The 14,557-nt window shown below is 40.8% G+C and overlaps 2 protein-coding genes across 2 annotated transcripts; both read right to left on the bottom strand.

Annotated features, from left to right (window-relative positions):
* Window positions 1-8,717: 8,717 nt before the first annotated feature.
* Window positions 8,718-9,383, bottom strand: LOC131693416 (large ribosomal subunit protein uL6-like). The gene has a single exon (XM_058981203.1). It carries the CDS (start codon window positions 9,350-9,352, stop codon window positions 8,780-8,782), a length of 573 nt encoding a protein of 190 aa, XP_058837186.1. The 5' UTR covers window positions 9,353-9,383; the 3' UTR covers window positions 8,718-8,779.
* A 756-nt stretch (window positions 9,384-10,139) lies between these two features.
* On the bottom strand, window positions 10,140-12,563 carry LOC131686847 (uncharacterized). Its single transcript, XM_058970841.1, has one exon. The coding sequence runs from the start codon at window positions 12,561-12,563 to the stop codon at window positions 10,140-10,142; it is 2,424 nt and encodes an 807-aa protein (XP_058826824.1).
* Window positions 12,564-14,557: the final 1,994 nt, after the last annotated feature.

Genomic DNA, 14,557 nt, shown 5'->3' with positions numbered 1-14,557 from the left:
GGTGGTTTTTAATTTTACCAAGATCAAAAAATTAACTTTTTAATCATTCTAGCTAGAGCCAAACGACCTTCAGCGAAGTTGTAGAACGACAAATTTTGGAAAAGTTTGCTGAAGACATGTAAGCACTATCTGTCATACTTTTTATTTTACAACAAATTTAAAGTCGGAAATAGGTTGGTTCTATTTTTTTTAAAATCAGAAAATTAACTTTTTAATGGTTCGAGATAGAGTTTCGATGTATTCCAGAAAGTTGAAGAAAATTAAATTTTAAAAAACTTTGTCGAAGACACTGAAATTCTATGTCGTGTACTTTTCATTTTATAATAAATCTACCAAAAAAAATTAGGGTGTTTCTTAAAAAATGGTTTTCTTTGTATAACTTTTGCAGTTTTGATTTTTCATTAAGATCACTTTAGAAATACTTTCAGATATTTTGAAGGAGAATAATTTGTCTTAACATATTGAACCTCTAGCTTCACTCGTTAGAAAGATATATATAGTTTTTACTAAAAATAAACTATGTTTTGAGTCAATATTGCAAAATATAAAAAATATCGTATTTGCCATTTTTTGGTGATCTATACTACAAAGCATGCTATTTTATATGAAAGCAACAGTATTTAATGTTCAGTGCCCGAATTGAAGATAATTCTATTTGAAAAAGTTATATTTTTTATATAAAAGTTCTTAAAACTTTTAAACGAAAAAAGTTAAGTAGGTGGTATTTTAAAGCAAATTATGTGCCCTAAAATAATCTTCAAGTTGTCCAAAGGGTACTTTAGCGTAAAATAAAAACTTCAAAAGTTATAGAAATAAAACCGTTTTTTAAGGAGCACCCTAAAGTTTACATTTGAATTTCTCGTGCAATGAAAAATATAAAAGCTAGAGCTTGCATGTCTTCAGCAAATTTGTCAAATATGTGTTGCTCTACAACTTCATTGAAGACAGTTAAGCTCTATCTCAAACCGTTAAAATGTTCTATTTTAAATATTGCTAAATTTAGAACCACCCTAGTGTCGGTTTAAACAAAAAGAAGAGTCTCGCAAAGTACAACAACTTTGCCAAACATGTTGTAAGGCTAAGTCATTTAATTTTAGCTAAAAGTTAAAATTCCTGCTTATTCGCATTCTGGACCACTGTGCACTGCCTCTAGAGCGAGATCACACACAACCACACCCCCGACATATTTGATCCATTTAATTTCATATTTAGTAGGATGATTTATAAGGAATCCCAAATAGTTGATTTCCCAGGTTATATTCCTAAAACACATGAACATTTCAATCACAACTTCATGCAGCCATTAAATCCAAAAAAAAATATTTTATTGATGTTTGGAAGACCATATGAAATCTTGAAGACTTTTTCCAGAAAGTTGAATCGTGCAAGGTTCAAAATAAATTGTGACCTTTCAGAATACGGTGAAGAGTTTGATACAATATTCTACATTGAGGCAGTTTCGAGCTTTAAAGATCGATTTAAAAATTTCTTACCCTTGCAATAAAATATTTGGGCGCGAAAAAGGAAACGTTAAGAGCAATTTAAAAAAATGAAGCAGATCGGCTCAGAAGCAGGCAACCGCGATCACAAAAAAGTCATTTTTGGAAAAAACAATATTTCGAAATAATTGAGTTTAAAGTTTCATTTTTCCATTCATTGCTCTTGGTAGACGAGTCGATAGTTGATTTTTTGCGCATATCTCTTTGAAAATTCATAAAAATATTCTCAAGGAGTTGTACATTCAAATAAAGCACGATCGTTCTCATGTGTGCGAAACTGCGGGCGTAACAGTGCGTGGATTATCGCGAAGGATTCGAGTGTTTTGTATGTCAACGTGCTTGATAGCGTAGGCATTTGTATGTATGTCGCGTGCGCTGGCGAGTATGTAACATCGCGTGTATATTTCACTAGCTAATACCCATCGCGCGTTGCTGCGACTTTCAACAAAATAGGAGAAAAACACAATTTGTCCCGAAGCGCCATCTGGCGGGCAGATAATTCCCAACCAATAGCAAACAAACACGCTCCAAAACAAATACCTACTACGTACAAAATTTTTACGGCAATCGGTTAAGCCGTTTGGGAGTCCGTAAATTACATACATACACGGAAAAATATTGTTCCCAAAATCGTGCATACAGTTCCATGAATTCTGGAACAATCACGATTTTACGTTACGAAAACAGGACCACGGACAAAAATCATGGCTTTTATAATTATGTTCAATTTCCCTTCAGTAACGCCCGCATAACGCATTCATTATTGGAAACATTTGGTTTTGTTTTGTAAATTTTGTGTTGGAAATTTCGGTTTCCGCCAAATTATTTCTAATTCGCTTCTTAGTACGCGAACTAGTTTACAACTTTATGATCATTATTCATAAAACAAAAGGTTGACTCATGATTATAGTTCAGAAAATCAAAACATTCTGGCTATTTTTTCGTGAACTATTTCACGAAATTCGGAATTTTATTCATGAATCCATTCAATCCTCGTGAACTAATTCATGATCCCTAATATATTAGTCACGATCCAATATCCGTGCTCGTGAAATGATTCACAAAATCATCAAATATTATTCATGTATTCGTGAACTGGTTCATGATTCCTAGTACATGATTTACGATCTATCTAGTACCTATTTGCGTGCTTGTGATTTAATCATTTACAATTTCCTGCAACATGGTAATGAAATTTTTACATGAACTCTTTCACAAAATTTGGAGTATCAATCGTGGAATCATTTTTGTTTCGTGCACTTTTTCACGAAATACCCAGCTGCTGGCGACCAGCAATAGGTACGAGCAGTAGTTATAAAAAAAATATTAGGGCCTCGAAACTTCGTTATCCATTTGATAAGGTTCATTATGACGTCTGTACAGAAAACGAAAACTGCACTGAGAACCCCAAATAGTGTGGGTGATATAGTTCACAGAACCAGATATCGCGAATGAGTTAATATTTTAATGATCCAGTACATATTGTCACATTATTCCGAGTAAAAAAACCGTTAGTAACCAAAAAATAATAGGTCACGATAAGGCAAAGAGAATTTACGAATACCATGATAACTGCTGATATCATGAACATTAGTTACATTACTCTTTGAAAGTAAGCACTCATGATAACATGAACATAAATTACAAAAAACGTGACTAAGATCCTGAAATCATGAATATGAATTGCTCTATTCATGATTAAAATATCACGATAACATGAAAAAAAATCGCGACTAATGTCCTGAAATCATGAACACAAATCACACAACTCGTGACAAATATATTTAAAAGCGAGACAAAGATTCTGAAATCATGAACATGAATCACTCTACGCATGACTAAAATATCCCGATAACGTAAATAGAAATCACGAGCATCGCGACTAATATCTTGAAGTCATGAACTTTAATCCCGCTAACGTCATGAGAATTCACAAGAATCGCGAATAAGCTTTCGAAATCATGAACAACGTTTGACTGTCGACTGTGTATTCCTAAATCATGAAAACGAGTATCACAACAAAAACTAAACGTGTCCAGGGAACAGTAACAGTCACCCAACCAAACATTCTAATGTAACGCCATGTATATACTCGGGGCGAACTGGATTTAAGAAAACACAAATAGTTTCATGAATACAAGGTTTATTATTTATAATTTCAGGAACTTGGTCACGGTTTTCGTAAATCGTTCAGTTTACGAAATCGTTACCTTTTGTTCATGAATTTATGAACGGATTTTTTCCGTTCATAAATTCATGATTCCTTCCGTTCCCCCATATGTCTAAAATGACCAGCAATGTCGCCTGTTGTCTAGTCATTTATTTTCTTGAGATTGATCCAACTGAAGATATGGATGAAGGCTGCTAGGACCGTGAGTAGGGGTTTCAAGACGTGACATGATCGCGTGGAAGCTTGGAAGTTCGTAGTTGCCAAAATGCTCACTTAATCACAGGGGCGTGTTTATGTTGGCGAGATCGCTGGCGTAAGTTTGCGTGGATGTCCGTAATTGTATGTTCGCGTTTGTGAGGAGGGTTGTTTTATTGTGCAGGGCTCGAGTGTTTGTATTTGAACGGGATTCAACGCGTGAGCGTCTGGGTGCTGCGTTTATAAATTGCTTGTATAACCGTGTAATCCGTGCATGAATATTCGCGCAGGCTTTTGAATGTTTGTGCGAACGGCGATTTTGAGTGCATGCTTCACATCTAGAAGGCAATGAGTTCCCCCATAACACTACACCCAATACTAGGCCGTAATACCTTTACGGTAATAAGAAAAATTGCTCTAGTAGCAAGGCATTTAATACTAAAACGGTCCCAACAAAAAAATTACCAAACGGCAATACCATAACATTCAAATCTTCTCTGCGTCGCACTCATGTTCCATCAATTTTTATACAATAAATATTAACGTGTCGGATAGTCTGGAAGTGCGTAGCACTTTCCTTGTCATTGTATTGCGCATCAAGCAAAGCGAACACAATGTGGATAAAGACGAGTTTCGATTTTCTCTACACGACACATTCCTTATTCGAATATCGGTTCACACTCGGCTAGTTTCAAAACACAGTCAGAAAAAAACCTACTCGGAATAGTGGTGCGGTATTTCGATCGGTGTTACATTGAAACAGCGACTGCGCAAAACATGAACAGTCTTTCCCGTCATGTACGGGAAGCAAGACCTACGGTTTGGATCCAAGTATCTGAACTGAGGGTCCGGATCCAGACAATTTTCTGAATCTAAGCACCAAATCTGGGCCTGGTTCAGACTCGGACTTGGTAAGGGGAAAAGGGGATAGGCTAGATCCAGGGACTGGTCCGGATCCGGGTACTGGTTCGGATCCCGGTTGTGCGTTGCACGTACAGCTACAGAAATTCGTCATTCATCACCGTTCACTGCCTTTGCTGTAATATGAGTTTAATATCGCAATGCGCAATTGCGTGGTCTGTTATCAAAAAGACAATAAAATCTTACTCAAAAATACCCGTCGGATTTTACAGCATCTGGCCGTGACGCCCTAAGAATTCGCCTAAATTTATTTTTTTTTGGGTCGGGATGGAAAGCATGGACCTAGGCTGCTAGGTACAATGGCAGGGGCTTTCGGATGAGATTGATTCATGATCGTGCTGAAACGTCTGTCGGTATAATCGCGTTTTAGACCGCGTATAAAAATTCGTAAGTGCGAACATATTGATTTGATCGCTGGAGTGTTTTATGTATGCGAGATGGCGGGCGTAGATGTGCGTGAATCATCGCGATTGCATGCTCGCATGCGTTACCACATTTGTATTACCGTCAAGAGCACAAGCGTTTTTATGTTAACGTGTTTGACAGCGTGGGCGTGATTATTTCGCGCATCCTAGCGTTTGTATAACATCACATGTTTATATAACCATGTTGTCTTTTGCGTTGGGTTTTCGACTGTTTGAGCAGGCCGTCATACTGATGTTTAATTTTAAGTGTACTGTTCAGCTGAAATAGAAAAGTGAGCTTCTTAATCTAACTGAAGGCGCTAACTGGCGCCTTGTTGTCTAGTGTATATAAGCATCGTATTTTAGAGAAGTTACTTCCGAACGAGTACGATTTATGATCGTGCAAAGAAATTGCGCGTTTATAAATTCGTACTTTTCTATTATAGCGAGATCACGGGAGTAAGAATGCTAGAATGCTCGCGTTTGCGACCGGTTTTGTATTAAAGCGAAAGGTGGAAGCAACTTTCTGTTAGAAATCAACATAATGATATACAATTAGGTTCACTAGAGTATGAATGGCCACTTTTATAGTTGAAGTATTGGTATTAATTGTTGATAATGGATGCACTAAGTTTTTTTTAACGTAACATAAAATAGCGTAACCACCGACTTTGGGTCTTTTCGTTTTGGACCTGGTACTTGCCGGGTGGAACATTTTCTAAAAGTTTTCAGAGCTAAGCCTTACGAAGAACACCTCTATCCAATTCAATCATATCAAGTATTCAAGTAAATAAAATCATTTGGCATAACCACCTACAACAGGTCGTTGATCGTGACAGTGTTAAAATCAAATTCGAAAACATCGTGATTATGGATAATGGCAAAATCGAGATTCGATTACACGATCTAGCGCTTTGCACTTGCGATGTAGTCTTTTTTAATAAAACCATGTCTCAATTCAGAAAAGTGGAATCAGTTACAAAGGATACATGGAAAAACATATTCCTAGATATCGTGAATACGTTGTAAGAATGGGGTCTTCCTACTTGAAACTACAATACATAACACTAGACACTGCAATTCCACAGACAAAACATTGCACGTATCAATGACAGATTCCTAACTGCCCGTTCTATATTAAAACGATTCACTATCATAAACCGTGGACAGGAGTCGCTACGAAAAACTCGGCTTCGGTAAGTAAGGCCAATACACAGTCTTCAATTTCATCACCTAATCCATAAACGGTCACCAAATTTGTGACAGCTGTTCATGCAATAATGGCAAACTGTAAAAACTGTTTCCAATAACTCCAAATCAAAAGCCAGTTTCATCAGTGAGGAAGCAAAGGCCAAAGAACGCATTTTGACACTCGTGGTCTGTAATGGCCAGAAGTAAGAAAGAAGAGTTAACCGCGATCGTAAAGTATTGTACGATCACTGGAGAGCAATTATTGACCCCCAAGATGCAACAGGACAGGAAGCAAATATACTCAAATCAATGCGAAAAAGGATCTGCACGCGTCATAGCAAGTCGCGTGCACTTTCTCTTTATCTGTGTTGCTACTGGTAAGACGAATTCAAGAAATATTCCTCGTCTTGAATATTTGAAATCTTTTTGAGTCCAGTCTCCCAAGCATTGGGATCCAGATGCCAAAATTCAAAATTAATGACCACAATGTGAAGAAATTTGTTATCTACTTTAAATGAAATAATTGCAATAATTGCTAAAATCTTCCTGCATAGCAACAACTATTAGTTCTTTTTTATTACTTGATATGAAAAATATTAGGGAGAAATTTTTTTTCTTGATATTTTAAAAGCATACGATAAACGAAACGAGACATCGCGATGTCTCGGAATGAACGAGCTAGGTTTTGATGGCAAACTAATTATATTTAAATAACAAAGCTCAGAACACTAGCACACGGACTTATATTTATTGTGCTTCATCACTCACACTGAATACAGTAAATATTTGGTAAAAATCCCATCACCTGTGGTAAAATATAGGGAGCGTGAGAAATACTAAACAGCTTAATAAATCAACTTTTGTGTTTTCAATTTTGAGTTGAAATGCGTACGGATTTTTCCAAGCCTACTGTTGGTCAGCTTACCCTTATATATAAGTTCTCCATGAGTGAATTTGAGTTTAGTATCCTTTGATGCTAGAAAAAAAGATTATTTTTGAAATCTTCTGTCCACAAAAAAGTCATTCCTACGCGACAGCATAATTTTTCATTCGCAAAATCGTAAGCTGATTACAACGTCATTACGCAGATGAGTAGTAGTTCTCCAACCCGCGTCTCTTCAACGTGATGTTGATTTAACAAAATGACCGAATATTAGCATTTCCCTAATTCTTCTGCCCAGCATTTGCCACAAAAAAGCCGAGCTACTCATCGAAATGTAACTTTTCCATGTCTGACGAACGGGACAAATCGCCTCTATTCGCTTCTCACACGCTTTGAGCTGTCTCTCGTTCCAGCAAGTATTTTGGTCCGGTCCTCATCATCGCGTGCCTCGGCGGGACCCAACGGGACAACGAAGATCTGTAACTGAAAAGGCTTAATTAAATGAACTGAAATGTACCAAAGCGTATAATTGAAAATGTCATCACCATGCTAACACGGCACCACCACCACCACCGGCACGGAGCGAAAGCCTCTGGCAAATCACACACCCTGCTGCCGAAGACCGGAAATAGAGATCCCGATCGGGCACAGGTTCGGGATGCCATGGAATGAAGCTACCGCGCCGTGAGCCGTCCGTCCGTTCGAGTGCCGTTGAAGGTGTAGGGACGAGCATCAAATCAAGATTCACGGTGTCGATATACCTACAACATACCTAATCTGTTCCTAGCAGGAGTAAGACTGATGATGAAATGATGTCTGCTTTGTGAGTCGGATGGTAATGGGAGTCGGTTTTCGAGTCGATTCAATTTTTCGAATACGGCCACCGACGCAACTAATCGCATTAGGAAATGAGGTTTAGGTCTGGGTTGAATTGGATTGTTGGTGAATGGATTTAATTTGGGTGCACGCTGTCTCTGGTAGAACAATAATATTACAAGCTAAACCAGGTCTTGAGATAAAGAAAAAAAAATCTATTAGAAAGACGCTCATTATAAAAAAAAAGATTCATTTCCACAAGAGTAATGGCGACTGCATGAAAATCTATTCTGTATCTCATTTAAGTAAGACACGGTTCTACGGGTTCAAAAAGGGAGAGTTTGAAATAATTTTGAAATTTTATTATAATCAGGAATCAGAATAAATGACACGTTCCTCGTATGTAGTCGGGAATTAGAGCCTTGTCATGTCTTCTTATAATTTACTGAGCAAAGGAAAGGAGAAGGAGAAAGTAGAATTAGAAGGGTGGAAAAAAATAACAGCACAAAAACAAACAGCAGGTAAGTCAAACTCACAAGTAGTTCAAATCGCCTGCGAGAAAGCCTAAAGCTCTTCAGCACATTAGATAAGGAACTTTAGTATGTTTTTTGAGTTTCAGTCGTCCAAACACGTTGACGTTTATTTTCAAAAATTAACTTTCTTTCATTCCTGATTCATGTTACAAGAAAACAATCGATTCCTATTCTTCCTCCTGCACCACAGTACTCTTTTCCGACACATAAAGACCGTCCAAGAACTTACGGATATCCTTGTTTCGCACGGTGGTTGACTGCTGGATAAGCGCGGCAGAAAGAGAAACGGCCTCGATATCATTACCCTCCAGAATCAGTTCATCCTTCTGTTTTGCTGAATTTACAACAGTCACTCGAGGCTGCATTTTCACCCGGCGGATGTGCTTTTCGCCCAAGAAGTTACGAATTTCCACCAAAGAGTTGTTTTCACTAATGACACAGTTAATGGAGAAATGAGCGTGTACAGCGCGCATCTTGTACTGGAAACCCTTGGTTACGCCCTTGATCATAATTTCAATATGCGAGCAGACAGTGCGAACCGCGGCGATTTCCTTCTTGGATCCAAACCATTTTTCGACCATTAGCTTCTTTCTCGACACCTTGTAGACATCCATAGCCAGATGCTGGAAGCTTTTGCTCAGCTTTCCGCGCGGTCCATCTACAGTTACGGCACGGGCATGGACCTTTGCAGATACGCCCTTGGGGCTGGTGACCGTTTGGTTAGAGTTGATCGTCCTCATTGTGTTTCAACACGTTTGAGAATCAAACCGGAAAAAAGTGAGTGGACAGTCGAAAACTCGAAATCGTAATTTCATTACATTACGTACATTGTACGCGTTATATCAGCTTTATATACGTATACAGAGCAAGTAATAATGCCACATTTCGGCTACACCTTGAGCTTGATTGCATTGTAAGTGCTACAATAAAGTTTCAATGCAGCATTCGTATAAATAATATTGTGCAGTGGCTTAATTCTTATGGTTACTTGGGTTATGCCTAACGTCTATTATGCCTAACGTACGTATGCCAAACCTATTTATGCCTAATGGGGTACACCCGATAATAATGTAGACTTGGCAGGGATTCTGAGTCCTCTTTCACATGTTCGGTCGTCCCCGAACGGAAAGAAATAATGAGCAAGCACCTTTTTTATGCAGGCTAAAACTATATAAATTTTTATTAAATTTCATCTTTCGCATATAATTTTACTCTCTTACTTTCAAATTTTCCTCCCTCGCTAACTACTCTTCCGACCAGCTTTGCAACTATCTTCCTTTTCTCCTTTCTACTTCTGCTTTCCTAGGTAAGTATTATCAATTTTAAGGTAAGTATTTATAGATTATTATTTAACTTCTTTTTCCAGGTTACTCACGGTAAGTATACGGTAAGTATTCAAGTTATTCCGAAATATTTTCTATGGCAGCTTCTGGATACACTATAGAACAAACCACATGTGAACTTTTTCGGTTTTTGACAGATTACACACAGACACAACGGGCGGGAGCTAGTTGCGAAAACCAAACGTCACCATCGCCCGAGGGATGCTCCGCTTGCAGGTTCAGTCGCGGTAACAGACCCCGGTCCGTAACATCCGGCGTTGCTTCTTGTTCCGGATTTACCTTCACCTATCTCCATTACCGCAATGTTAACCGCTCCCCGGCGATATAGCTTCCCGTCTGTTGTCCTCACGCTGACTTGTCTAATGGTCCCGTCTGTTCCCGGAAACACTTCTACGATCTTCCCACGCCTCCAATTCTTCTGAATTTTCCCATCCACCAGAAAAACTAAATCCCCAACACTCAACTGTCGCTTATCGTCAAACCATTTGCTGCGTTTGTTGATCGTATGTAGATACTCGGTGATCCACCGCTCCCACATACGGTCGCTTAGGTATTGGGCACGTTTGTAAACGTTTCGTAGAGCCTCCGCTGCACTCACTGGCTCCACCTGGAGATCCGCACTGGTCACTGCACCTCGCAGGAAATGGTTTGGCGTTAGTGCTTCCTCGCCTGCGGGCTCCTGAGGCTTGTACGTGAGTGGACGCGTGTTAATCATATCTGCTGCTTCTGCTACTGTTGTTTTCAGGATTTCATCAGTGAGGTTCCTTCCGTCATCCAGCGCTTTCATCGATTCCTTTACAGACCGCACCATCCGTTTCCAAACACCGCCCATGTGCGGGGTGCCGGGGGGATTGAAATACCAGGCAGTAGTTGAACTGATGAATTTCTCGGCGCACTTTCTGTTGATTTGTAGTTTGGTCTTTACCATTTCGTTCCACGCTCCTCGAAAACAAGTCGCATTGTCGGAGAATATCTCTTCTGGCTTCCCATACCTACTGGCAAATCTGCTTAGTGCCATGAGACACGACTGCGTTGAAAGTGAATGCACCACTTCTAGGTGCACTGCGCGCACCGCCAAGCAAGTGAAAACGGCGACCCACCTTTTTTCCTTTCGGCGTCCAACTGTCACCTCCATAGGGCCCAAGTAATCCACGCCGACAGAGTTGAAGGGGCGTTTTCCAGGCGTAACACGCTGAACCGGCAGTGGTGCCATGCGCGGAGTATGTGGAACGCACCGATGCACTTTGCACCATACGCATTCACCGGCTACTCTAGAGACTGCTGCACGAAGGTTCGGGATTTCAAACTTCTTCCGTATCTCGTTGAACACTGTCTCTCTATTCGCATGTCCAAACTGCTCGTGACAATACTGGATGATTTTCTTCGTTACGGTATGAAAACGGCTCAAGATAATAGGATACCTCTGATTGAAGGACATTGCTTCCGCATTCACCAGTCGACCATCTATTCGTAGCACGCCATCTTCGTCGAGCGTCGGCGAATATTTGTATAGGGCACTTCTTTTCGGGATTCGTTCTGCTTTCTGGCCAGGGGCTAATTGTAGGTTGCTCGTCAGCACGCTCATCTCATCGGGGAAACTGTTCCGTTGTGCTTGTTTCCACAAAACTTTCTCCGCCTCCAGTAGTTCGTTTTTCTGCAACGGTGTTTGTACTGCGGGGTGTGCAGTCTTCAGCATTAATTGTTGATTCGTCGTTGCCTTTGCTGTGAGTATCGGCAACCCTTTCTGTTTGCGCTTGCAATTTCCGATAAAACGCAACACTGTGGCGGTTACTCTCAGCAGCCTATTCCATCTCGAAATCGCCTCAATCTTTATGACTTCATGAAACAAAACAACTCTTCTGGCATCTTCGTCGGTTTCTCCGGAAGGAAACTGTGATGATGGCCACTGGCATTCGGGAAGTAGCAAGGAGGAAGGATCCAGAAACCATTCACCGTCGCTTTGTAACGGCGGACCGCGACCCCACTTGGTCAGTACGTCGGCTATGTTTAGTTTAGTCGGTATCCAACGCCAATCCACAACCTGAGTCAAGTCCAAAATCTCTCCCACCCTAAATGCCACAAATTGCTTATATTTGTACTGATCCGACTGGAGCCAAGAACAAACCGTCCGAGAATCAGTCCAAAGAACGCAGCGCGAAATGTGCAGCGTAAGCATTCGCTCAATCGTTCGATACATCCGGGCACCGAGCAACGCTGCCACAAGTTCTAGTCGAGGAATTGATTGCCGTTTGAGTGGAGCTACCTCTGCCCGAGACATAATTAAACTGCATTGAATCCTGCCTTTGATAAGCACACGTAGATAGGCCACATACCCGTAAGCATGCTCACTAGCGTCCGTAAAGATGTGGAGCTCGAGCGACTCGATCTCCGTCGATACAGCGTTCCCGATATAGCAGCGTGGAATCCGGATGGTTTTGACCTCGGGCAGCAAATCAACCCAGCGTTTCCACAGCTTCCAGCTTTCGTCGTCCATAACTGCGTCCCAATCACAGCCCTTTCGCCACAGATGTTGCAGAACAATTTTCCCGTGAATCGTGAATAATGACAGCAGCCCCAGAGGATCGAAGAACCCCATAACGCAGCTCATAGTAATTCTTTTCGTCGGTCGCTTACCACCATGTAAATATTGAACGACCTCTTCGCGCTGTCTCGTAGAAAACGAAAATTCGTCGAGAATAGGGTTCCAAACTAGGCCTAACACTCGTTCTCGCAATGTCTCCGCATGTCTTGGTTGAAATGAACTGCCACGACCGGTTTGTCTTCGCCCAAACTTCGTAATACCTCTGGAGAATTCGAAACCCAGTTCCGGATTTCAAAGCCCCCGTTTTTGTGCACAAGCTTCACCTGTTTCGCCCTCTGCACTGCTTCTTGGATTGTGTCGACACTGTCGAAATAATCATTGACGTAATGCCGATTGATTATAGCATCGGCTGCTTCAGGGTACTGACTTGCATGAGCAGGTCGACCCAAATGTAGCTACGTCCAGGCATGGGAAAAATGATTTCACGAAACGATCAATTTAAAATCATTTACCAACATGCTCTTACTGTGAAACCCGATCTCGGAAACCCTTCTTGTGCAGAGTTACGCGTTCGTGCGAAAGCGAGAAGCAAAACACAGAACTGAAAAAAAGTGACAGCGCCCGGCTATGATTTATTCTCTATCGCATACGTAGTGTTTTGAATGAAAGCAGAAAGGATCGCAAATGAATGCATTCTTTCATTCACAAAGATTCATTTCAAAACATTCACCGGATCGTTCTAATAAAAAAACTTGTCGTTCTTGTTTATAGACCTATGAAATTTTCACTTGGTGATCTCTTATTGTTGAGTAAATAGTTTGCAATGTGCTGGTGGAAAAAAATAACTTAAAACGATTCCGTGCATATCACAATATCAATTTCAAGTGGATTGTAGTCCAATCTACTTCTCAACATTGATTATAGTGTACATTTGCACTATAAAGTTGACCTAACCCAACCAAAGAATACAATGTCACATTCATTTGTGAACTAAAAGTTGATTCACTTGTGAATGTTTACAGTACAATCTTCCGATTCAATCCGCGATTGAAGAACACGATCTTCTTCATTCAACATAGTACGTGTCATTCTTTTACTTGGCTCACATCTTCGGAAGTTCATCTATACCTACGTTCAGTTGTGTTCTTTTGGAGAGTTTTAGTCGGATCGTGAATGAACGACTGGCTGCTGTCAAAGCAATGAGCGGATTCGCCAAGAATCATGCGAATGAATGATAATTCCCATCCCTGGCAACGTCCATCACGTAAACTTTAGGATCCTCTTCGGGATTGGATCGAAAGAGAAATCGCTGGGCTTGACGATCTTCCTTGATAATCTTCAGCTGATGGAACATTTCCTTGAGATAGCCCCCGAATGCGATTCTCCGCTCACGGAACCCGATAATTACTGCCGATAACGGTACGAGTAGATCCGGTCCCTTCAGTAGCATGCTATTAAGCGAAACACCTTGCACCGTCGCCGCAGCATCCCAGACGATACGCACCTTTCCCGGTTTCTTCGGTTCCAGCACGACATTTATCGGCAAGTACCACGCTTTCCCTGCTTCGGTATTCTCCAGTTCCTCTTTTGTGGTCAAGTGAGCGTATCCCTTCTGCACATATTCCTCGATTTGCATTCGCACTTTCGTGTATAATTCCGGATTTTTCATTAACTTCCGCTCCAGTTGCAAATTTCTCCTCAGCGCCATCTGAATACTCTCCGGAAATCGCGGATTGTTCTCCTTCCAGAGCAAACCAGTCTGGAACCGTTCTCCGATGCGTTTCGTGGTCCGCTCCATAATCTCCATCGCTCTTTTGTCCTCTGCAGATTCTTGGGCCGTTGCTACCACAGATTCCTCTAATGCATAGTGGCTTTTCAGTAAACCATGTATGTCTTCATTGGTTACATCATGATGCAAGCATACGTACCCTCTCTCTGTAGTATGGCTCGCTTGATTTGGACCATATACTGTCCATCTGAGTTTGCAACGGACGGCAATCGGGTCAGCGACGGTACCTATCTTCACTTCCATGGGCGCGAAAGCATGAACATTGTTGAGA

The sequence above is a fragment of the Topomyia yanbarensis genome, chromosome 3 (genome assembly GCF_030247195.1).
Source record: "Topomyia yanbarensis strain Yona2022 chromosome 3, ASM3024719v1, whole genome shotgun sequence".
NCBI lineage: Eukaryota > Metazoa > Arthropoda > Insecta > Diptera > Culicidae > Topomyia > Topomyia yanbarensis.
The sequence above is the reverse complement of the archived record's forward strand: the minus strand, read 5'-3'. Positions and strand labels throughout refer to the sequence as shown.

Bases quoted from the DNA above. Each gene is read 5' to 3' on its own strand.
- LOC131686847 (XM_058970841.1), bottom strand. From the start codon at position 12,563: ATGAGCTGCGTTATGGGGTTCTTCGATCCTCTGGGGCTGCTGTCATTA.
- LOC131693416 (XM_058981203.1), bottom strand. From the start codon at position 9,352: ATGAGGACGATCAACTCTAACCAAACGGTCACCAGCCCCAAGGGCGTA.